Below are 23,516 nucleotides of genomic sequence, written 5' to 3'. Positions count from 1 at the left end.
TAACGCAAAGTTCTCTGTGCTTGGGTTTATGGCTGGAAGAATACGTACCACAAGGAGAGCATCGGGGCTTCAGAAACAAATATATAGCCTTTGTGTACTTCTTAAAAAGTAACACAAATAGGGTTCGCATTTTACCAAGACCCCTACCCGCTTTACAAAATTAATGATAATTCAATTTGATATTAATTAATTAATTAGCCAATTAAATGTTAACAGGAATCGAGTGAAGGATGGAAGGAGTGAAATCGGCCCCAATCACCAAAACTCGGAATTTTCCGAGTTAAAAAGGAAAAGCAAGTCAATCATTAAGTAAGGTTTACCACCCCCCTTTACTGTGCTGCAATTATGCATTCCTCTTATTCACAGTATACCAATAAAAGAAAATAGTACTTACTGCCAATTCGTTGTTCATAAATGGGTATTTTTCTACCACTAGCTTACTGGGATCAGTGTCTTCTATTCCCAAGATAAACTTCCTTCTTTCATTCAAAGTAAGTCCAATGATTTGCTTAATCGTTTCCATGTTTGCTTTACGCTTTTTCAGTTCTGTACTGAGAGTCTGGTAAAGCTTCTCATGATCTTTGGTGTCTGCCTGTGGCTGGATTTTGCCCGCCTTGCGCTTGTCCTTCGAAACATAATACCTTGTATTGTAAATCCTTTGCCGGATTAAAAACAGCATGGTTCCCTGTTTTGACAAGTGAGAACAAAGATGAGCACTCAGGAGAAGATGGGATGGTTGGAAAAATTATTCACCTACCTGCAACAATACCATGTATCGGTAAGTCATTAAAAAAAATTCCTCTTGTTAATTAATCTAAAAATCAAAATGATTGTAAGATTTCTAATCTGTTTTTGAGTGCTTCTTTTTGCACTTAAAATGTGTTTAATTTTTGATTTAGGTAAGTTAAGTTTTGTAGCCATTACGCTCCCTGTTTTGGCAGCTCTAAAAGTCTTCGTTCTCATGTGAATTTTTCAGCCGGATTTAAACCCGGTTAAATTAGCTGGCAGCCAGCCTTTAGCAGCGTTACCGAGAAAGCACGAACTTCTCACCATGAAAATTCAAAAAAATAGTACAATATGTTCTGTGTACCAGAATGGAGATTTGAAAACTTGCTCCAGGTTGTAGTGAAGTACATGTAATAGTATAAGCTTAAGTGCAATAATTACAATAAAGCTTATAATATTACTTTACAAATAATTATAATATTACTTTATAAATAATTATTGACTACTCAACAATGTATAAGCACAGAATTATACTTAACCCAGTACGGGAACTCTCTGTCATCATTATAAAAAATGGATGGTGGCTTTGGGTCCTTCAACAACGGCACTTTGTCGTAAATCTTTCTTGCGGCTGCTGTCAGAGTTTTTACTGGGATCATGTTAGTAGAGCCATAGCAGGCTTGGAGGCAGGCCACACAGTCTCTTATGAACTTGTTGACTGTTTTATCACGTGGGCGGTCATCCAATAACATTTCCGGTGGAATTGGAAATTGGAAGTCTTTCATGCTTGTGTTGTCATGTGTTGTCTTAAGTATGGAGATACTGTCGTCTCCCTGCAAAGTATTTTTCATAATCATGTAAAAGAATTCCACTGAGAACCCTAGCTTGCTACTGGCTTTCACTGATATCTTTTTAAAACATTTAAAATCATTTAAGTGTGTTGCAGAAAACGTTTATTGACCAAGAATTAAGGTGGCATGTTAATGTCTTTAAAAGTTCCCATGTAGAAAGTTTAAAGGCTTGAAGTATATTTAATCAGCATGTTTCTATGGATTTGTAAAAGTTTCGGTATAGTAAGGGTGTGTGTACTGAATGTGCTGGAATTAGGATTATAGTGCTAATTGTATTCATTTTCAACTTCCTATTTTCTTGACAAGAATTTCCTTGTTGATTACAAGTGCCATATTGTTTTTTTGGAGAAAGTTTTAGGGTGGCTATAGTATTATTCATTTTTTAACCTCTTCATCTGATGAGTCATCTGGGAAAGTCATCTTTTCCACCTGAAAACAAAAATATTGTCTTGTATTAAGGCTGTGAATAAACAGCTAGTTTAATGTTGGTTTGTCATGTCACTGATACATATGTGGTCATAGCCTTCTCGTCAGTTTAGATCTACTGTTGTTGGTTGGGATTGGGATACCCGTTGCTGTTACATTTTTGGTATATTCTAAGAAAGGTTTATGTCACAAATAAACATTTTCTTTTTATTTAGCTTTTTTTTATATGGCGTACATGAATTGATGAACAACAACAGTTTGTAATTTTCTAATTATTGATATAGACTTTGGGGGTATGGTACGTAATAAACAATACTCCAGAAATTAAATGTTGGAAATGTAAGTGTGGTTCATTATTCTTTTGGCTTGCTTCAAATAATTATCTTATTATACCATGAACATTGGCCCTATTCTCTTGGAGGAAAGTTAGGAATTTTGTCATTTAGTCACCACAGAAATTAATTTTTGTTAGCCAAACAGCTTTAAGTAGAAAATAATCATGACTTTAGATTGCAGGTGGTGTTTGGACTCCATATTTATTCTTCGAGCACATGTTTCTACAACCCCTAGAGGGGGGTACAACAATTCATGCAATGTCACATCCGGGCTACAAAACAATACAAAACGACTTATCTAGAACGTTCGGCTTGCACGCAATGTCACGTCCGATCTCTAGTACAAAACGGCTAGTCTAGAAAGTTAAGATTTCAACATCCTCCACCTTGCAACTTGCGGTAGCATGTTGCGACTTAATCAGTCCTTAAAGCAACTTAGTCAGTCCTAATAGCGACTTAGTCAGTCCTTATAGCGACTTGGACGAACAATCTCTCTCCCTCTCCGAGTCCTCTGTGGAAGGGTGACTTCAGGTTCAGCTTCTTCATCAACATCCTCCATCGTCTCGGCCTCCCTGTCTAAAATCCCATTATCTCTTTCAGTACTCTCTGGTGAGCTTGTAATGGGCGGGAGATTGTCAGATTCAGCACAGAGCTCCAATTTGTACAGTTTGCGAATTGGTCGGTTTAGCAATCCCGACTTCACCTGGACAGTCGCAGCACGGCACCTTCCATCTCTGCCAACAATCAGCTGCCGGACAACCCCCATCTTCCAATTTAGACGCTTTTCTCTGTCATCAGCTACAAGGACAACTTCTCCTTCTTTTAAAGGATTTGGCAATGTCTTCCAAACTTCCCCCTGTGAACCCAGCACTTGATGTAGGTATTCTTTCTTCCAGATGTCATTCATGGAGGAAAGCCACTTTTTTCTCCGTTGAAATTCATCTGAGATGTTCAGTTCTCTTTCTTCTTCTTTGAAGTCTTCTCGCGGTGGCAACAGGAACTGTTCAGGACACAAAGGGATAGGAACACCACCACCAGGATCGCTTGACTCCCACAAGTAAGTGATAGGCCGGCGGTTGATGACTTTCTCCACCTCGGTTAGAGCGGTTACTAATTCCTCCCAGGAAAACACATCATGGCCCAACGAACGACGTAGCAGGCCTTTAACAATGCCCACTAACCTCTCCCAGGCTCCTCCCCACCAAGGTCCGCGTTCCACCACAAATTGCCACTTCATGTCAAGATTCTTCTCTTTAACCCACTTAGCTGCCGCCACAAAATTTGATCCATGATCACTTATGCACAACTGAGGGACACCTCTTCTGTTCATAAATCTCTGCAGTGCCTGAGTCAACGCTTCTACAGACAACGACGTCACAAGTTCCAAATGAATGGCTCTAACTGACATGCAGGTAAATACTACGAACCAGACCTTGCAGTTATCCTTCAGGTATAACGGTCCTCCTAGATCCATGCCAGTAGTTTCAAAGGGACGCTTGCAAGTTACACGACACCTAGGTAGAGGAGGTGTCTGTTCAGATGCAGGAGCCGCCAAGAACCTGCTACATTTCCTGCACTTCCGTATCACAGATGAGACTGATTTCTTAGAGCGCAGGATCCAAAGTCCTTGGTGTCTCAGTTCTGAAATAACTGTCGCAGTACCAGCATGTTGCATTTGTTCGTGAACATGAAGCACCAATTGGTTGACAACACCACACTTCTTAACTAGCACTGGATGGAGTTCCTCAAAGGTCGCTTCCACTTGTTGCAATCGGCCCCCCATCCTGATTAATCCTCCTTCCAAGAACGGGTGTAAGGACTGCAGACTAGACTGGCGGTAAACTGGTTGGCCATTTTCCAGTGACTCTAACTCCCTCCAGAAAAACTTTCTTTGCACTTGTTTCAGGATGACCATTTTGGCATATTGCAACTCTTCTGAGGTCAGCATAGTTTGGGTGTTTTTAGGAGACTTGCGCCAATGTAGCATCCAGGCAACACTTCTCAAAGTGCGAAGGTACTTGCTCATTCGGGTTGGGTCAACAATTTCCTCCACATATTTGGGTTCTTGATTGTCAGCTACGGCCATCATCAGCAATGCAGTATCTGTGTCATTCTTTGGATGCTTCGGCCATTCTGCCTCAGGTCGTTTCAACCATTCCGGGCCGCTCCACCAAATCTTCGCGCCAGACAAATGAGCTACCGTCATACCCCGAGTAGGTAAGTCCGCAGGGTTTTCATCTGTTGGAACCCACGACCACACTCCACCAACAGCAGTAATCTCTTCCACGCGGTTAGCTACAAACACTCCACCCACGCGCGGTCCTTGACTTATCCACGAGAGAGCAACACTGGAATCTGTCCAAAGGAATTCATCATCAATCTTAAGGACACCGCTGTACTCCAGTCTCAGTGAATTCAGAAGTCGAGCTCCTAGTAAGGCACCAAGAAGTTCTAGGCGAGGTATCGTGTCTCCGTTCGGTGGGGCAAGTCTACATTTCGAAGCAACAAGATTCACTGTTACGTCTCCATTTGTGTCTGCAACACGAATGTAGGCTGCCGCAGCATAGGCTCTGGAGGAGGCATCACAGAAAACATGAAGTGACAGATTTGTGTACTTGCACTGAGAGGGAGTTATTCCCAACCATCGGTTTACTCTCAGATGGTTTCCTCCTGAGAACCCTTTCAATACCTCTTCGATACGCCTTCGCAAATCCGGGTCAACTTCCTCATCCCATCCAAGTTTCTCTTTCCAACAGTCTTGGACAATAATCTTCAATGGAGTGACAGCAGGGCTCACTAGCCCACATGGGTCGTAAATCTTAGACAGGCAGGACAACACTTCTCGCTTTGTAAGTTTCTTGGGTACCATATCTTCCAGATCAACAAGTGGAAGAAGTTCATCAGATTTTAAGTCCCAACTAACCCCAAGTACTTTGTGGAGTTGCTGCACTTGGCTGTCTGAAAACTCATGGAGCAGATTTTCATCGTTGGATCGAAATTTCCGCAGGTTAAAGCCACCATCTTTAAAGATACGCACTGCTTCATGCCAGAACTCCCTTGCTTTCTCAGTGTTCTCCATTGAGTTCACCGGATCATCCATGTAAAGGTTGCGAAGAAGTTGGGAAGCCATTTCTGATTCACCGATGAAACCCTCTAAATGCTGTTTTAGGACTACTTGCAGCAGAAATGGTGAGGATTTGGCACCAAAGAAAACCTTCTTGTATCTGTACACCTCGATCTCCCCTTGCAGGTTGAGCCACAAGAAGCAACAAACATTTCGGTCTTCCTCACGAAGCGACAGCTGGAGAAATGCCTTTTCAAGATCACCAACAACACCAACTTTGCCAACTCTGAAACGGAGAAGTATGCCCCACAACAGCGGTAAAAGGTTTGGTCCTTTCTCAAGGGCATCGTTAAGAGAAAGGCCTCCTTCAGACTTAGCTGAGGCATCGTGTACAATACGCAGTTTAGTTGTCTCTCAATCAGGCTTAACAACTCCTCGATGTGGAAGATAGGACTGAGGAATGCAGGCTTCTGGTAGCAGCTCAATGTGACCCTCTTCGAGGAGTGTTTTTAACTGAGTGTCATATGCTGTGTACTCTTCAGGCGTCAACTTTCTCACCATGCGACGAAGCCTTGTTTCACAAAGGGCCTTGTTAAGTGCTAAATGCTTTCGGGCTTGAGGTTTCCAAGGCCACGACACAACATACTTCCCAGATTCATCGCGTTGGATAGCATTCTTTACCTCCTGCTCAAGGTCTCGTTCCAACACCTCCTCCTGTGCAACACCAAGGTGGTCCAAAGTCCAAAAGTTCTGAAGTTGTTCATGAACAGAGGCTCGAAATGCATGGACATGAGCTCTGGCAGCCACACCCGCAAATGGAATGAATCCACTTCCACCATGAAGGACCCACCCAAAAATTGTTGGTGTTCCTTTGAGGCCGTTCCTCAATTTAACTGTCATACCTTGGACAATGGTGTCATAGCAATCTTCGCCAAACACAATACCAATGCTATCTGTACCAGGGCCAGCAAGATCAGCAAGGACTGGACAACCACCATTAACCTCTTGAAGGGCTCGATAGGACTCAGGCTCCACCCTCTCAAAGACACCAGACAACTCATCCATCACTACAGCTTGGAAGGTAAAGGTATTTGGAAGATTTACTCCTCTTGCAGTCACCTCAACAACATCGAATTCGCCTTCCAGCACATCTCCAAGTGTCTCAATCCGCAAATGACGTTTGCCCACAACTCTCTTTGGTACATTTGCAGCCAAAAATGAAGACATCATTGTAAAAGTGGCCCCAGTGTCACACAGTGCTCTTACAGCCACATCCCCAATAACAACACACACAGTTCTCATCATCACGCCAGCAGTTTTGATGTCAGCATTCTTAGCGGAAGACATTACAGCAGCGTTTGGAGGTTGAGACGACGGTAGCAAATGACTCTGGTTAGCTGGTGTATAAGGAGGGGCAGCAGGATTCCAACTTGGGTGGTTTGGTGGGTTACTGGTACTTGGAGTGGGGTTTTGAACTTCTGGAATTTTCACTCCACCAGTCTTGCATAGCTGAGGGATATGGGATCCTCTCCCACACGGGCATGGTTTTCGAAAACCGCATGAAGCCATCCGGTGTCCACGTCGAGCACAACGAAAGCAAGCCCTTATTTCTTTCACTTTCTTAAAGCGATCATCAACCGACATAGGTACAGAGCACTGTTTAGGACTATGTGGACCCTTGCAAAAGGTACAGGTTACAGATTTAGCCATTAAACCAGATGCAGTTGGCAACAAAGTTTTTTCTTTTTCGATAGACTGGTGCTGTTCTACCTCAACAGGCTGGTCAGCACTCTCTCGGATTTCCAGTTCCTGTTCCAAAAAGTTCAGCAGCTTCGAAAATGTCACATCTTCCTTTGATAAGCCAGCTTTTTCTCGGGCCCACACCAATCTCCAATCCTTGGGAAGTTTTGATTCGATCAAAGGCATCAAAAGGGATCCATATTGTTCAGTAGTAACTCCTTGTACTTCGAGCGCTCGCACAGTTGCACAAAGCTCATCCAATGCATCTCTCATAGCTTTATTGGATTGTTCAAGTGGTTTCATGTCTGCTAGTTTAGTCATTAGGCGATTTTTTTGCACTTCATCCTTGCCATAGCGTGATGTCAGGCGTTGTACAGCGACTTCATAGTTTGCCTCTTCAGTTTTGATGTTTGCAATGTATCCTGCGGCTTCGTCAGATAGCAGGGACTTTAAGTAAACAAACTTCTGCACGGTAGGTATTTCAACGTTATCATGTATTGCTACTCTGAAAATGTCCCAAAATTCTGGCCAGTCCAACACATCGCCCGAGAATTTCCTAAGGTCAGTCTTTGGCAACTTAATTTTAGGCGTACTTGACGTATGTTTTGGTGATGGAGCAATGGGTTCAAGCTTCGCACTTTCATTTTGCTTTTGGCTGTTCTTTAACCATAATTTTACATCATGAATTCGTTCTCTTACCATATCGAACCATGGTCCTTGAGCTTCCACTTCATCTCCTACTTGAGTATCATCGTCCAAGAGCTTCTCGATTTCCATCTGCAGATCCTCGGCTTTCTGCAATCTCGCAACAATCGAATCGAGTTTTTCCTCCACTCGAGTAACTTCAGGCAAGTCGGACTCAATCATGTTTCTAACAGCGTCGAAATCCCTTTTCATCCAGCCTCTCAACCCAGTGCGGGCTCTCCTCAGCTGATCAATTTGTTTCGTCTTCATTTCGATCGGCATTGGCGACAGACGAAAGTAAACAACACTCGAGGCTAGCGATTAAACACGTCGCAGGTCACCATGTTTGGACTCCATATTTATTCTTCGAGCACATATTTCTACAACCCCTAGAGGGGGGTACAACAATTCGTGCAATGTCACATCCGGGCTACAAAACAATACAAAACAACTTATCTAGAACGTTCGGCTTGTCACGCAATGTCACGTCCGATCTCTAGTACAAAACGGCTAGTCTAGAAAGTTAAGCTTTCAACAGGTGGAAGTACCTCGACTTCAGGATCATATGTTTCGTCAGAATCATATGTCTCATCTGAGTCGTAGTTCTCATCTAGCTCACTTGACAATTCAATTTCCTTGCACATCTTGATTTGTTCACAAACCCATGAATCATAATTAAAGGATTCACTGAATTCCTGTTAATTAAATGTAATATGTTTGAGTGCTGTTTTGGCATTACAATTTTCCTGGTAGACTTGATTGGTTTTGCTTGTGGTTAGTTCCACTCTGGCTTACTTAATTATGGTTAATAACTTCAGTTTGCTTGCAGTTAGTGCCACATTAGTTTGCTGGTGGTTGGCTTTTTTAGATTAGTAAAAGGCAACACTATTTTAAAATTATTAGTTACTCTAATTTAATATTTGACTCATTGACTTATAAAAACTTCACTCTCTACTTTATCATGTTAATTACAAAAATGCTAAGACTGCCATACCAATACACTTCCTGTTTTTTCACTGTCAGATGAATGAGCAGCAGCTGAGGTCAAACTACATGCACCCTGCAAAAGTGTTGAATATACCTGCAGTGAGTATAGCATTCCAGTTTATACTATATTGTGCAATGTTGGTTTTTTCATTGTTCAACAGCAGAAGTTATTGTTTTTTTACCTGATTCTGTAATTGGCCATTTTGAGGTTGCATAGGGAACTGGGTAGCCTCCCACACAGTCGTTCTTAGGGGCGATCACGTTACACTCCTCCCCACGAGTGTAACACAATTGCCCCTAAGAACGACTGTGTAGAAGGCTAGGAACTGGGGCGAGTTTCAAATTGTAATTAATCAATAATCTGACACCCCCTTAGGAAAGATCTCGGTAGGATTGTTCATTTGACCAAGTTTGATGCCTCTAGAAGAACCTGTTTGGGTTAAATTATCTGAAAAACAATAGGTTCTTATACTTGCAGGTTTGTACTGTATCAACTGTACCTTGCTTGATTCTTCAGTAAGTTGTCTTTCTTTTTCTACAGTCTTCACAGTTTGTTTTCCAGATTTCTATAAATCAAGGTAACAATAAATTCTATATTCAGTGTATATTATACAATTTATTTCTCACTGCTGATTTACATTAAAGGGTGCTTTATCACATTTGAAACAGGAGGCAGTTCCAGTTTATTGGACTTAACTTAATAAAGCATGACTGAACTGCAAGGTCATTGAATGGCTTCAAAATCTCAGAGATAATTCTTTCATGTCTTTATCAGACATAAAGACATGCCTTAAACATTAATTTTCTTTTGTATTCCCTTCATTAATTATTAATATTTTTTTTAAATAATGATATTTTGAACAGATGTGATGTGGTGTGTTCAATTTGTACCTTGTTTGATTCAGCAGTTAATCGGTTTTCTTTTTCTACAGGCACCACGCAACGTTCTCCTGATTTCTGTAAAGGTGAGAATAATTATTAATTTTGCATTTTACAGTATAAGATATTTGTCATCAAAATGAAATGGCAACAACTTTTAAAACTCGTTTTAAGAACTATGAAAGCAGACAACATTTCGGACCTACTCAACAAGAATATATAAGGCGTAAAACAATAAAAAATATTTTGTGTGTCCTATAATAAATAAATCATAATAAATAATTAACTTTTATTGTGTGATAATGGGCATAGTACTCAAAGTAAAAAGTAAAACAATAGAAAACTTGAAAGTTCTAATTAAAAGTTAGGTACCATGTTTTCAAAACTACGCTACCCCAATGCATTAGTTGATTTTACAAATAAACTGGTTTATGCAAGTTATTGGTACAGAGCTGCAAGCCATAACCTCATCACAGTCATCTGTCTACATTACAGTGACCTGTAAAGATAAACAATCAGACAATCGCAAAAGGCCTTTGATAAAAACAGAATCTCACTATGCTCTTAGCTATAATGAGTATGTTGAACTATTCGTTGTGTGAAATGCTTCTGCATCTCAAGAATCGAAAAGACGATTAAGCTATAAACAGCACTTGTTTTGCAATCCCCACACAAGCTGGTATTTTTAAGTCATTGTGTCGCATAGCCATTGTTGTAAAAAAGTTCTTAGAAGAGATGCATGTCCAAAACAAGTCGATTCTGTATAATCACGAGAAACATTTCAGTGGCAACTTCTTGTAAAGCCTTCTGTGTTCACATGGGTGAGATCTTGACATTCAAGGAATCGTTTCGAGGTAAATTCTTTCCCTACAAAGGCATATTTTTCGTTTTTGCTCCTTGTGCCCAGAAAGACTCCATTTCCTGATACCACACAATTTTCCTTTTTGGTAAGTCACTGCAAACAGGCTGATAAGGTCAATATTTCCAAATCCCCACTACTCGTGTTGAGGACAGGAACAGCCACTCTTGAAGGGCATAACATGAACTTTTATTGGCGTATAATGCCTTACATTTGTAACAATAGACTAAATGACGAAAATGACAACACTATCGATAAGACAGAAAACACAGCTCTGATCACAAAATCCAAAAAAGCATCGCATGAAGGTCAAGCTGTTTACAGTTCTCTGTTTTAACTTTTGATTAGCACATAGAACAATGCTGAAATTTGGCTGTGAGGGGGAAGGCTGTGGCATCGGGAAAACAACGTGAAAAATGCTGCTATGTCGAGATTTTCTTTGGCATTTTTTTGCATAGACCAATCAGGTTAGCCGATTTAATTGAGTAATGCAAGGCCACAGTGACGCTACTAGCGTGACGGACATGCAGATCAAAACATAACTGAGTCACCGTTCGCGTGTGCGGCCTTATAAAGATACCGGTACATAAAATTGCATACTTACAATCCCGTTTGGAGCTTGCTTTAAGTAGCTTCAATCGGCGGGAAAATGTAGCTCTGAAGAGAACTGTTGTAACACTGCGGTTGAAAAGAGAAAAAAAGCATTAACAAATGGTTTGACCGTTGAAAAGCAAAGAATGGACGTAAAACGCGAGGAAAAGTGTGTTCAGAAACGACGCTTACCTTTGACAAAGAAGTTGAAAGCTGAGTTCCTAAAAGAACTGTTTTTGTAATTGGCGGGAACACAACAACGGTGACTGGCGTATAAGCACGGAGTTCTTACAAGAACTGAAACAGGCTACACTGGAAGTCTGCAATTAAAACAGAAACGAAGGTTAAAAACAACTTGGAGCGGTGAAAAGCAGACAAAAAGACGTGAAAAACAACTTAGCTTACCAATTTACGCTGGTAAGAGGACTGAGTTCTTAAAAGAACTGTTTTTGGATAATGGCTTGAACACTGCAACACTTGACACGGAGTTCTAAAAGAACTGTATCAGGCCAAGTAATGCACTGGAAATCTGCAATTAAAACAGAAACGGGGGTTAAAACAAGTTTGCATCGCTCAAAAGCAGACAAAACGACTTGAAGAACAACTTTGCTTACCAATTGAAGCTTCTAAGGGTACTGAGCTCCTAAAAGAACTGTTGAGCACACTACGGTAGAACTGCAACGAAAAAGACAGAAAAAAATATTAAAGACAAGAACAACGTCAAAAAGACGTGAAAAATGGAAAAGACTGAAAAAACAGTTGAAACTGACTAAACAGACGTTTTCCACGTACGGCCTAAACTTTTGGCGCAAAAGTGAGTGTGCGAACGGAGAGAGCTTCGCCCTGCGAGAACGCTGGAAAAAGTGATAAAAATGAAAAAAATCGGGGCTTTTATATGCGCGGCTCGGATCGAAAGTGCAGGTATCATGGCGGCCATCTTGTTTTTTCTATTTGTGTTTGTTGTTTTGTACCACAACTTAGTTGGCGTCGCGCGTTTAGCTTTGACAATGGTAAAAACCCGACAGCACTGTAGATATTATGCCTAGGAAGATAACGATACCAAAGATTCTGTGAAATAACGAATATTATACGAGTTATTCAGAAAAGGAGCCAAGTAGAACAGACAGCTGACCTAAAAATTTTGGACACAAAATCATCCTGTTTGAAGTGTGCTTTTTTACTTCCTCAACAATCATTTGACCCCATTAGATTTTCTCAAACAGCGTAGGGTTGCACATTGAATTGTGCTTTTAGATTTTGAATGCTGCATTTGTTGACTTTGATTACATTATTAAATATAATGCTTGTGATTACTCTCTAAGCTTTCATTCTAAACTCAATGCTTCTACAACTAACGCTTCTTTGTTGTTCTAAACATTTTGCTGATATTTATTCTTCTGACCACTTTGCTCGACTCTGGAATGTTTTTGAAAAGTAAAAAAATCAAAATATAAACGACCATGGTAGCATCCGCCCCTTTAGCTAACATTTTTTTGCAGGATTGTCCTCTTCACCATTGACAAAGGTTGTCTTTGGTATGACATGGTACAGGAATCCTTCAGAGCTCCCAGATTCTGCATTTTCAGTGACATATCTAGTACATAGCACCGATAAATTGGTCATGAGTACAAACTGGGTACCTTTGTTGAGAAAGTGCCCAATCTCTCCATTCAATTCTGCCATCTGTTTATCTTCTACTTTCTTGCTCAGTTCATGTTCATTTGAATTGGGAGCAGTACCACTTCCTGGCAGCGAATTTGCCTCTTCTGTATTTTCCATTTCCTGCCTCAACTGGTCAACTTCTGACATTTTCCTCGGTTCTAGTCTAAATAAAAAGACAAAAAAAAATGTTTAGACCAATAAAAACTCTAGTTGAAACCCCCACAACTTGTTAGTAGCATAAACCCGCAGCAGACTAATGCACCAACCAGAAAATGTGGGCTTTCAAACTTCTTCTCAGTTCCTTGCCCCCGGGTGGGGGATAGGGCCTTCAGTAATGCTTAAAATGGTCTCGACTTGTTCATATTTTGTAAAACGTGTCCAGGTTTGTACTGAAAGATTTTCTAAACATTGGTGGTGTAAGCAGTGATAGAACACTAAAAACGGGCTTGTCTAAGGCCCTATTTATATTATATGGTCACGGGTACCCGAGACAACCCTCCCAACCAATCGAGGCAACTTGAAGGGTATATATGAGAAAAAGTTGTCCCTGCTAGCTAGCCCAGTCAAAGTTGTTCCTCCTTGATTATTCATAAAGCTTTGTAATATTCAAAATCCCCAGATATCTTTCTTCATTTGAGTTTCTTTCATTTATTTGATCAGCAGTGTGGGCTTTGGCGAGTTTCTTTTGCTTTTCTGAAATTTAGAAAATACATGACACACCATGAGTTGTCCCGTTAAGGCTAGCCAAAGTGTTTATATGAGAAAAAGTTGTCCCGCCTGCCATCAAAGAGTTCGTCAAGGCAATCACCACCTTCCAAACAGCAACATGAATGTTTTAAAGATGATTTCCAGTCTGTACTGTGCAATCTCTGCCTGCAATGTTTATGTGAGTCTCACACGAAGGAATGTTTACTAGCAAAAAAAATTCTGTGACAAACTTACCCTTTTCCTCATTATTTATGCCAGATATCCTTGCAAAACAATAATAATGAGTAGAAGAACCTCAACGCTATTTCAAACCGACGTTTCAGCTCATTGGGAATTCTTGTATGAAACGAACCGTAATGGCAGACTAAAAAACTTCATGTACGGTATTACTGAAGTGTAAGGTTTCAATGAATTCAAAACAAAAATGAAAACAAACCCTGAGTCTGTGCAGTACGGAATGGAAATCAGCTTTAAGTAAAAGAATGAAAAAAGAGAATAACAATGTTTGTCACTTTCCTCGCTCTAAAGATTACTTAGGCATGAAAAGTTCCTGTTCGAACGTGTTTATCACGAGTAATCAACAATAGCCATCATCCGTTTCCAATTGAATTTCGCCACTTGCAACCAGCTCAAAAGTTTTCCACAAAAATAATAAATCTTCAGGGCTTAGCAGTATTCCATGTGCTTCACTAAAAGCAATATTTGGGCATGAGCACAGGCGAGAGACGGTCAGAATCGTAAACTGAGTATTTCCGGAAATGGCAATGTGCTGAAGGTCTCGTATACTTTCCCTGGCTTGAAAAATGTGATTTGGCTGATGTTGGGGCAATTTGAAATATTCATTGTTTATAAGCTTATTGCGGACCTTGCAATTTGAAGAAAATGCCAGCTTGTGACTTGTGTTGAGGCCAAATTTAGTACTGTTAGGTATATGAACACTCTTCTTGGTAAGAACCGATACAATACTTCAAGAAAGATTCAGGTCTTCCCATTCTCGCTCCATCAGTAGATTCCTCCTTATTGTGGACCACCATGCAACATAAACTCTAGCATCTCTGGCCAGGTCATTTAGACTTAAAAATTAAAAAACGTAAATCCACACAATAGAGGACGTATCCATTTTAGCTGGAGCTTCCTTCGTAAAGCTGAAGCAAGTACTCGGAGCGTTTTCGAAACATTTCTCCCTTATTTGATATGATTGTAGTCGGCAAGGTCTTTGTGAACTTTGAATCTTTCTTTTTTTTCTTTGTTTTGGTTCATTTTACGCGTGAAAATCTCATTCTATATTCCGATTTGTCACCAATAGGAAAGTGTGAGCAAAATGCATACAGAGACTTACAAAAAGGCTCTTTGTTTTTGTTCGTCATGCCTGTGAAGTCTAACTGTCCCACTCGTGAAAATTTACTTGTCAGTCACAGAGCAATGGTAAGCACATGTGAAAATTTTGTCTTCAGGTAATGTTGAAGAACATCAATTGTTTTGGCAATCGCACTAATAAGCTCTTGGGCTCTTGTTTCTTGCTGACAATCAGCTCTCGCCTTCTGTACAAGATCTTTAAAAGTTGCATACCCATAATCTTCGCACAAATTACACAAACCTGCAAGCATGGTATTAGTGCAAAAGTTCGTTGGGATGTGGCCATATATGTAGCTACGTTTCACACCTCCTGGAAACTTCAAAAGGTACTACTGTATGACCTATTTAATAGAGCTGTGCCAGTGGCATACTGGGCATTCCTCACCATTGAAGACAACACTTCTGCAGGAGGACGGTTGTGATATGTTGATCACTTAAAAGGGAATTGGCCAGTTGATCCAAGTTGCCCTGTGAAATGCACTGGTGAGTGAATTTCATAGATGGAGGGTGGCACTCCTCCCCTGCCAAACAAGAAGCAGTGAACTCGTGCAGCAGTAACGTTACTCTTTGAGCAATTGAACATTTTAGTGAGGAAGGTTTGTGGATAGTCTGTTGCAACTATTGATAGAAGTCTCCTCCTCTCGGCTGAGTAGGTGGTAAGCCGACCATGCTTTGAGGTGCATCAGTTCGTGTTGTAAAACCTTGAGGTGTTTTGCCCTGAAATGCAATTTGGCTGGTTGACATTGTCCCAGAGCTGTTTTAGTTTTTGTGCTTATCTTGTCAGCTTCCAGAATTGCACTTTCGCATTCTGAAGTTACCACGTCAAGAAGACTTTTTCTGTTCCCTGGAGCATTTAACGGTTTGGCATTTTCTACTCTGCTGGATGCTTTACTATATGATTGGGTATGGCACAACCTTCACCAGCGTACTTTTTGTGCCACTACCATGTTTTGAAAGACATAATTTTGGTGGCACTTGTTCTGTTACAAGACAGTGCTTTAATTTACTTTCATTGTGTCCTAAATAACAGTAACATAAGTTGCTATTCAGTTGTAAGGGCGTGGTTTCACACTGTACCATACACTAGGTCAATTAACGCTTTGTTTACAAGCTTCTAAAACATGGGTCTTTTTATTCAAAATCTTTTCCGAAACTCTTAATCCTTCTGTGTAACAAATACCTTTCCTCCGTCTTCTGTATTCTTGGATGTTTAATATTGTGATGGTTGTAAAGCTATTCACAGAGTTCAGCTTGTTGACAAAGATGCTTTAAACAATTCATCACAACGAATGATCCTATCTCTTAATAAGCAATTTAATGAACCATAAGATGATATGAGGCTGAGAAAGTTTGAGAAAACCTGGCACCAGAAATGTACATCACACAAGACACATGATGGTTAATGCAGGCCCTTTCTGCTTTTAACCAAATATCTCTATTTGCAAACCTTCAAATTGTGTGAAAGGATCCCAGTTGTAACACACATGTTGGCCCTATTTCCTTGTGTATTGTACATTTCAGGTGCAAGTTGGAATAATATTTCTAATAACTCTTGAGAAAATTTTGATTCATTGTTTTATATTTTTGTCGGAATGATTAATGATTTTATCACTTTCCTCGTTCGCATAATTCAAATACATCAATATCTCAAAAATTAAAGAAGTTTTTTAAAAAAGAATATGCCTTTCTTTTTTGTTTTGAAAAGACTTCAAAATAAGTAGCAACTATTTTTTTTATTTTAACTTATGCCTGTTGCATTTTATTATTTTTCGCCCTTTTTTTTTGTGCATTTGAGCGTTTGTCTTTCTTTTTTTCTTTTCTTTTTTTCTTTTCTTTTTTTCCTCCTCCCTCTCTATCTTCTCTGTTTGTTCTTCCTTTTTCTCATCATTTTCTTGTGCTTCCAAAGGCGCATCTGTGCCAAACAAACCGTTTTAGTTTACACTATGAAGTGAAGTGATGCCATACAAACTACATCTGTACCAAACCTGTGGTCTTTAATAATCAAAGTCAACAGTAATGCACTGTTTACGTAAATAATGGCACATCTTTCCCTTGCAGCCCAATTTTACACTTTTTTGAATGCCAGTTAAAAATGATTTAATGTCTTTCCTTACCTGGCAAAGTTTTTGACAGTTCATTTCCTTCAGAGGTGCAGTATACTGCCCAGTGTAATCATATGTAGATTCGACACTGGTAGAGTCGACCCGTCAACCGGAAATCATTTCGCAAGAGAATTAGAAAAAAAATGCAATTTAATCCGTTTGTAATGTATCTTTTATTGACTTTCTTTGGCAAATTTAATGAAATTTGTTTCACATTACAAGGAAACTGGAAGAAACCAAACAACATACATATATTAAAAAGAGACTTCATCAAGAAGATAATAAAGCAATAAAAAGCTAATATACACTGAAAATTTACAATCTGAAAAGCAAATTGAGATTTGTTCCATTGTGAGCGGATCTGGTGCCTCATCTGCCAAAAACGCATAAAATTGAGCTCTGTTGCAATCTTTTACCAAAGATTTGGGGATGTAGTCTCCACAAAGTTCAATAAGTTCGTTCTGAATCCTTGGTGAAGTGTACTTTGCTCTGTTGTCATCATTTTGTAGGTGAAGTTCAAGAACAGGGTCAGTCTTGGCAGTCTTCCTTTATTGGAAACAGCAATGTGGTCAGACTGAGTACAAACGCTGCATTTAAGAGAAGAATAAAAAAACTCAATGAAAATCAAACAAGCAAACAACAATAATAATGTTATGCGCAAATGTGGCGGTGACACGGACCTCACAAAGAGGTGTGACTTAAACAACTTACACGCTTTACTAGAAAAGAGTTAGTCTATGATTTATTTTTTTTAAAAAACTAAACTAACTTTTTGGACTCATAAAATATTTATTTTTGATCAGTAACTTTTTAAGTCATTGCATTACCTTTACAAAATTTGCAAGGATAAATAATGTCGAGGCGCACGCGTGGCTATAAAACTGTTGTAACTTAAAAACAATAAAGACTGCAATTAGCATTGCTTTTGTCTTATGGTGATTAAGGCGGTTCTTTTCAATTTTTGGCTTTAAAACAAACTAGAAGTGATCTGATTTTCTTCTAGATTTATTTGTTTTCAACCGTTTGGAGCGTGAAAAAGTTACATTTACATCGTCTAGAACTTTCAACCTCTTCAGGGTTCTTTTCAGGACATGATCTGATTATCATTATTTACTGAGCGTTGTTGTAGTAAGGCCTCCTTTAACGAAAATGTCGAAACATTACCAAGTAGCGAAAGTTTTGGCTGTACGATCCATAAACAGACGTAAAGAATACCGAGTGCGATGGAGAGGTTTTGGAAGTGCGGATGATAGTTGGGTGAAGGAAGAAGATTGTAACAGCGCGTTAAAAAACTACGCAAGATCTTCAGTCAATGGTAAAGAAAAGGTAATCGACTACCTGGTCTGATTGCATACTTGTCACCCAGTGAAAAAGACTACCCCCTCATTTGACAAAATAATCTATTTTTCCTGCATCAGTGCCAAATACAAGAAAAGTCACTGACCAACATTTTTTCTTTCCCTTGTTTGTCTGCTCTTAACATGCATACATAACCGATTATAACTGAAATCACGACAAATAATTTTGTTTCATAGAACATTTATTTATACATTTTTACACGACATTTATTCTTCACGATCATTCGAGCTTCTGCTTTCTTGCTGCATATTGTTGCCAGCCCTCGTTCCTAGAAAAAATGATAAAAATGTAACATTTAATTATAGATTAATATTACGGTCACTTAGCCACTAGCCTTTATAAGCAGACTTTCTATTCAGTGGCGCGACGAGCCAAAACCTCACCACAAACTTCATAATTGTTCATAATCTTCGTTTAGCTTCGTTTTCTGGTATCAATTGTTTTGAGAAGTCAGAAAAGCGTAACATTTTCACCCACATGAAAGCAAAAATGATCCAGAATTACGCTAAAAAATGTCTGCGCAAACATGGTAATACTACTCTATTCGGGTGCTGTCAGGGCTGAATGCGTCGACAGTGAGATTTCTAAGAGGCTCCAGGGATTGATAACTCCACAATAGCCACAATAATCATGAGATTGCATGTCAATGTTTAATTGATTTTCTATTTGATATGGTTTAAATTAAAACTTACCATTTCCAACCAGATCCCTAAAGGTCGGCTGTTCAGTTAAGAAACGAAGTGCCAGGAGCACCATTCGGTCCCTGTGTAATAAGGTGACAAATTCATGATAAGCACGACACAAATCAGGCACAAAGGTTTTGTAGTAGTAGTAGAAGTAGTAGCGCAAACGCAGAAAAAAAAGCAAGTACCTACCAGTGGACAAGGTAATCTGCTGGTGGATTTGCCTGAAACAAATGCAAAAAATATATTTTAGTGTCAGTTCAGTTTAAAAAATGCGTATTATTATTCTTCTTGTATGTTGCAAAATACAACACAACCCTTATAACTTACGATAACTTAGAGCATGTTGCAAGTAACCGCAAATCCGCTTGCGTTTACTCGCCCAATTCCTGTTGAATTTCTCATTTCGTCATTTTGTTTGTTGGTACGACACCAATTATACTTACCATATCAAGCTGGCCTAGATGACCTTCGAGGTAGGCCCCCATTTCTTGTAGCAAATCGAATACGTCGCTATCTTGGAATTCAAGCTAGAATAGAGGTAATGTTAAAGTTTAGTCAACCTAAAGCGCCAAATTCTCCATAAGCATTTAGATTTAAAAAAAATAGTTGCGTTGAATTGCGTTTTGGAATAGTAAATACACCTCGATCAGCTTAAACTCATCCAGTCCCTGAACTGATTGTACAACGCGTTGTTTAACTCGTTTTTTCTTGTGGCTTCTGGCCGACTTGGTCAATGCCAAGAAGTCCTTTTTGGTGTTGTAAAAGGCTGTCGCTTGTGGTGCCTTATGTTTAAGCTGAAGGATCTCAGTGTTGGCTTGTTGGAGTTGAGCGACAGCTGTATTCAGATGAAGAATTGCAGAGTTGTGTTGCTGTTTGATGAAGTCAATTTCCGCGCGAAGGCACCGTATTTCAGCTCCATAAACCTCTTGAAGAGGAAAGCTGCTCGGTTGAGCACCACTTTGTGCTCCATTGGCACAATTGTGCCTGAAACGAGTTGTAAAGGCAGTATCGCCAAGACACGTGACGCTAAACTTCGATAACATTCCGAGTTGCAAGGGTTTTTAAAAGGCTTTTTACGATGGGGTTTGATTAAAGGTTAATTGCAGTGTATGTCTGGGCTATTGTTAGCCATCTCAAAGTCACTGATGTGTAAATATCTTAAACTGAGCAAAGCGCCTTTGTTTCAATTGTTTTCTTTTATTAAATATAAAACACCCTCGCGCTGGAAGTGAAACGTTTAAAAGCTTTTCAGTTTCAAACCCCAGAGCTTTCTTGTGACAGTATGCGAATTAAGGCACGCAAGTTTGTTGAATTTTCAAACGGTGTACGATTATTTATGATAAGCTTATAACAAGCTTATAACAAGCGGTATTTTGAATAGGAGGTGTGATAATTTGTCACCCATTGTCTTGTCTTTGCTCAAATTTAACCCCTTGTTTATGGGTTAAAACCGTCTGAAAAGTTTTTTCTAATTTTGAATTTATTTTCGTTGAAATAAATTAGAAAATTTGATTTTTTTTGTGTTTTCATACGCAGACAATAAGTGCATGTTCAGTAAATATATCCGCTGCATGAATTTGTGGAGTTGCAAAAAAAAAAACGCTTGGACGTATTGTGTTTTCAATGTTATAATGTTATTACAGTTATTTATGCACCGCGAGATTTAAATGCTTTCCGAAAAGTTTTTCTGATTTTGATTTTTTGTTTGTTTTCAAAAGTCGTGTGGCCAATTGGTGCGTGTTCAATAAATATATCCGGTGCACGAATTTGTGGAGTTGACAAAATTGAATTCGCTTGGACACAATAGGCTTGTTAATGCATCTCGTGATATGAATGTTATAACATCACAGAAAGTTTTTTATGCAGCACGATATTAAAATGCTTTGAACCGTTTATGGAGAAAACGTTTTGCTAAATACAACCAATGCTATACGGATTTAAACTGTTTGAAGTTTTTATTTTCGTTGAAACGCTTTGGAAAGATTAACTTAAATGTTCTCAATAGAATCGGCAGCCGAACGTGTGGGTGTGTTCAGTGAAATACATGCGGCACACAATTTGAATGCGTGTATTTAAGGACCACTAAGTGGAGTTCTCAAAAGTATTCAAGTGTGTTTTGAAAGAAATATGTTGAGAAAAGCGGAATAAATCCTGCGAGGCTTGTCAGTTTACTGCTTTCTCCATAACGGGCACCTTCGCTGCAAGGGATGATGAGCAAGGGATGAAATAGGTACAGTACCATTTGCTGTTAAGGTATCTAAGTAGGTAAATGGCAGGTTGTCAAGACGTGTGATTTTGGTTTGGTTATCAAGGATGATGTCGCCTGTGTTGGTCTTGCTGAAGTTGGTTACTCTCACAGGTGTTTTTGTTACCTGTTAAGTTTGAAGAGATAAGCGGTACTGGTCTCTGCACGTTATTAGGGCTCTTCATCGATTGCCATTCACATTTTTGATACAAATGTAGCTTAATTATTTTACTAAGTTAGTGAGTTCAATTGCAGTAGAGGTAAACATGGGACGAATATCAAGATGAAGAAAAAAGGCTGCAAGTATAAAAAAGTTTCAAGCGATTGCAAAGAACAGTAAATACGTAAATTACTTAGCTTATGCATGGTATAAATATCATTTCTATTTTTCTCAAGAGAAGAGTGATGATACTATATATTAAATAGTGGTATACTTGAGAATTATTCTACAAGCGTGCGTTTGATATCAGATTGCCTTAACAATTTATGAAAATTGACAAGGCATGCAGCAACTACTACCATTTTTGTTGCCAGTGCTGCTGCTATAGACAATGGTATTTTTCTACCAACAAGTTTGAACTGCTCAAGGCTTTCATTTAAAAGTAAATGGGTCGCATCTCTAGCTCTTCAGTAGCGCATAATAATGCCACTTTCCTTAAAGATTCAGACAACATAAATATATCCTCCCCCCAGGAAAAATCAGAAATAAAACAAGATCCCCATTGGGGGTTACTGCCTTAAGGCACTTGAATGTGTTGGTGTGCTTGTATGAGTTTTCCCTTTCTGAGAACAATTACTTGAGCATGTCCACTGTTAACTCGGTACAGTCAACAGTACACCATATTTTTCTCATAGTCTTTCTGCTGATGGTTTTCAATTTCCTCTTGTTAAGAATTTGTACTTCTTCTTGGGCTTCTTTGCCTGCTCTTCCAACTTTTCCTTCATTTCTAGGACCTTCCTTTCATTCTCATTAAGTGTGCAGAAACATTACTCATGGAACTAGTGAGCGCATTTGTTTCCTATCTTCAGTGCAGTGTCTTTGTGGATTTTGTAAACAGCAGGGCATCCACCTCTGCAATCCCTCATATGCAAATTTTTATTGCACTTAGCTGTATTTCCTTCACTGTTTTGAGATTATTTTTCCAGACAGTGAGATTTTTTATTCCATACCAAAGAAAAAAAATAACTTAATTTTGCTTAAAATCAGATTGCAGCCCAAAGTGGCGAGAGTGGGTGGAATACCTTCCAATATAGAATGGATATTTATGGCACGGCAAAAGGCAGAAACAACATGCTTTCAATAGCGTCTTCATTCATGTATGGAATAAGTATACATAGAATGTCCTTAAAAAATAGGCAAGACATGCAGTAACAACTACAGTCGAAGCTCTCGTAAGCGGACACCCTCGGGACGCGAAAAAAGTGTCCGTAACTGGAGCTGGCCGCTTACGAGAATGGTTCTCATAAGCGGCCACTAGAGGTGTAAGGGATAAATGGCCGCTTACAGGAGCTTGCCGTAAGTGTAAGTGGTGTTTCGAAATGTAACCGGACGTGGATGACGACAAAACAAACACTGAAATATGTTACTGTAATTACTGTAAAATCATTGTGACGAATGGCGATATAAAGTTGATTGGGGATTTTCTTTGGGGTGTCCGCTTACGGGAGCTCAAAAACAAAGAAAAAGTCTAATTCGTTATCTCTGAAAGTGTCTGCGGCCGCTTACGGGAATTTCCGCTTACGAGAATGTAAAAATACAGAGTTGTATGGGAGTTAAAAACGGGGTTTCAAACCAGGCGGCCGTTAGTAGAGCTGTCCGCTTACGAGAGTGTCCGTTAAGAGAGCTTCGACTGTATTCACAACATGCTTTCTTAGCTCTAAAAAACTTGAAAAACTCTTCTGTTGATTGTGGTATTTAACAATGTTCCATAAAACAGATCCCTTGTATCTGAGTGAATCCTTCATGAATCGCGAGTTGAACCACGGAGCAAATAGCCATGACAGGAGTTGTCTAGTATCGATTTCATCAGGGTTTGGGCAGGCTGCCGTTGTTTGCCTTATAAAATAGCCTAAGGATGTCGAGCTTATAATACAAGGAAAAGGTAGACCACTGATCATATTTGAGCACATCATTTGACGGCATGCCCTTGGGCAAGTTGAAAATTATTCTTGCCGCCCTACAATGTAGTCTTTCTATAGAGTCTAGCATATCGGAGTTACAACACGATCCCCATAAAACTAAACCTTTAGCACGCC

General features: G+C 39.5%; 1 protein-coding gene across 1 annotated transcript; it reads left to right on the top strand.

Moving 5' to 3' along the window:
* The first annotated feature begins 475 nt into the window (after nt 1–475).
* On the top strand, nt 476–10,294 carry LOC144647878 (uncharacterized). The gene is made up of 5 exons (XM_078507568.1): nt 476–778; nt 8,850–8,912; nt 9,355–9,391; nt 9,746–9,778; nt 10,143–10,294. Exons 1-5 carry the CDS (start codon nt 710–712, stop codon nt 10,292–10,294), a joined length of 354 nt encoding a protein of 117 aa, XP_078363694.1. The 5' UTR covers nt 476–709.
* Nucleotides 10,295–23,516: the final 13,222 nt, after the last annotated feature.

This window comes from Oculina patagonica, chromosome 4 (assembly GCF_052425735.1).
Source record: "Oculina patagonica isolate OP01 chromosome 4, crgOcupat, whole genome shotgun sequence".
Lineage (NCBI taxonomy): Eukaryota > Metazoa > Cnidaria > Anthozoa > Scleractinia > Oculinidae > Oculina > Oculina patagonica.
This window is presented reverse-complemented; position numbering and strand designations above follow the sequence as displayed.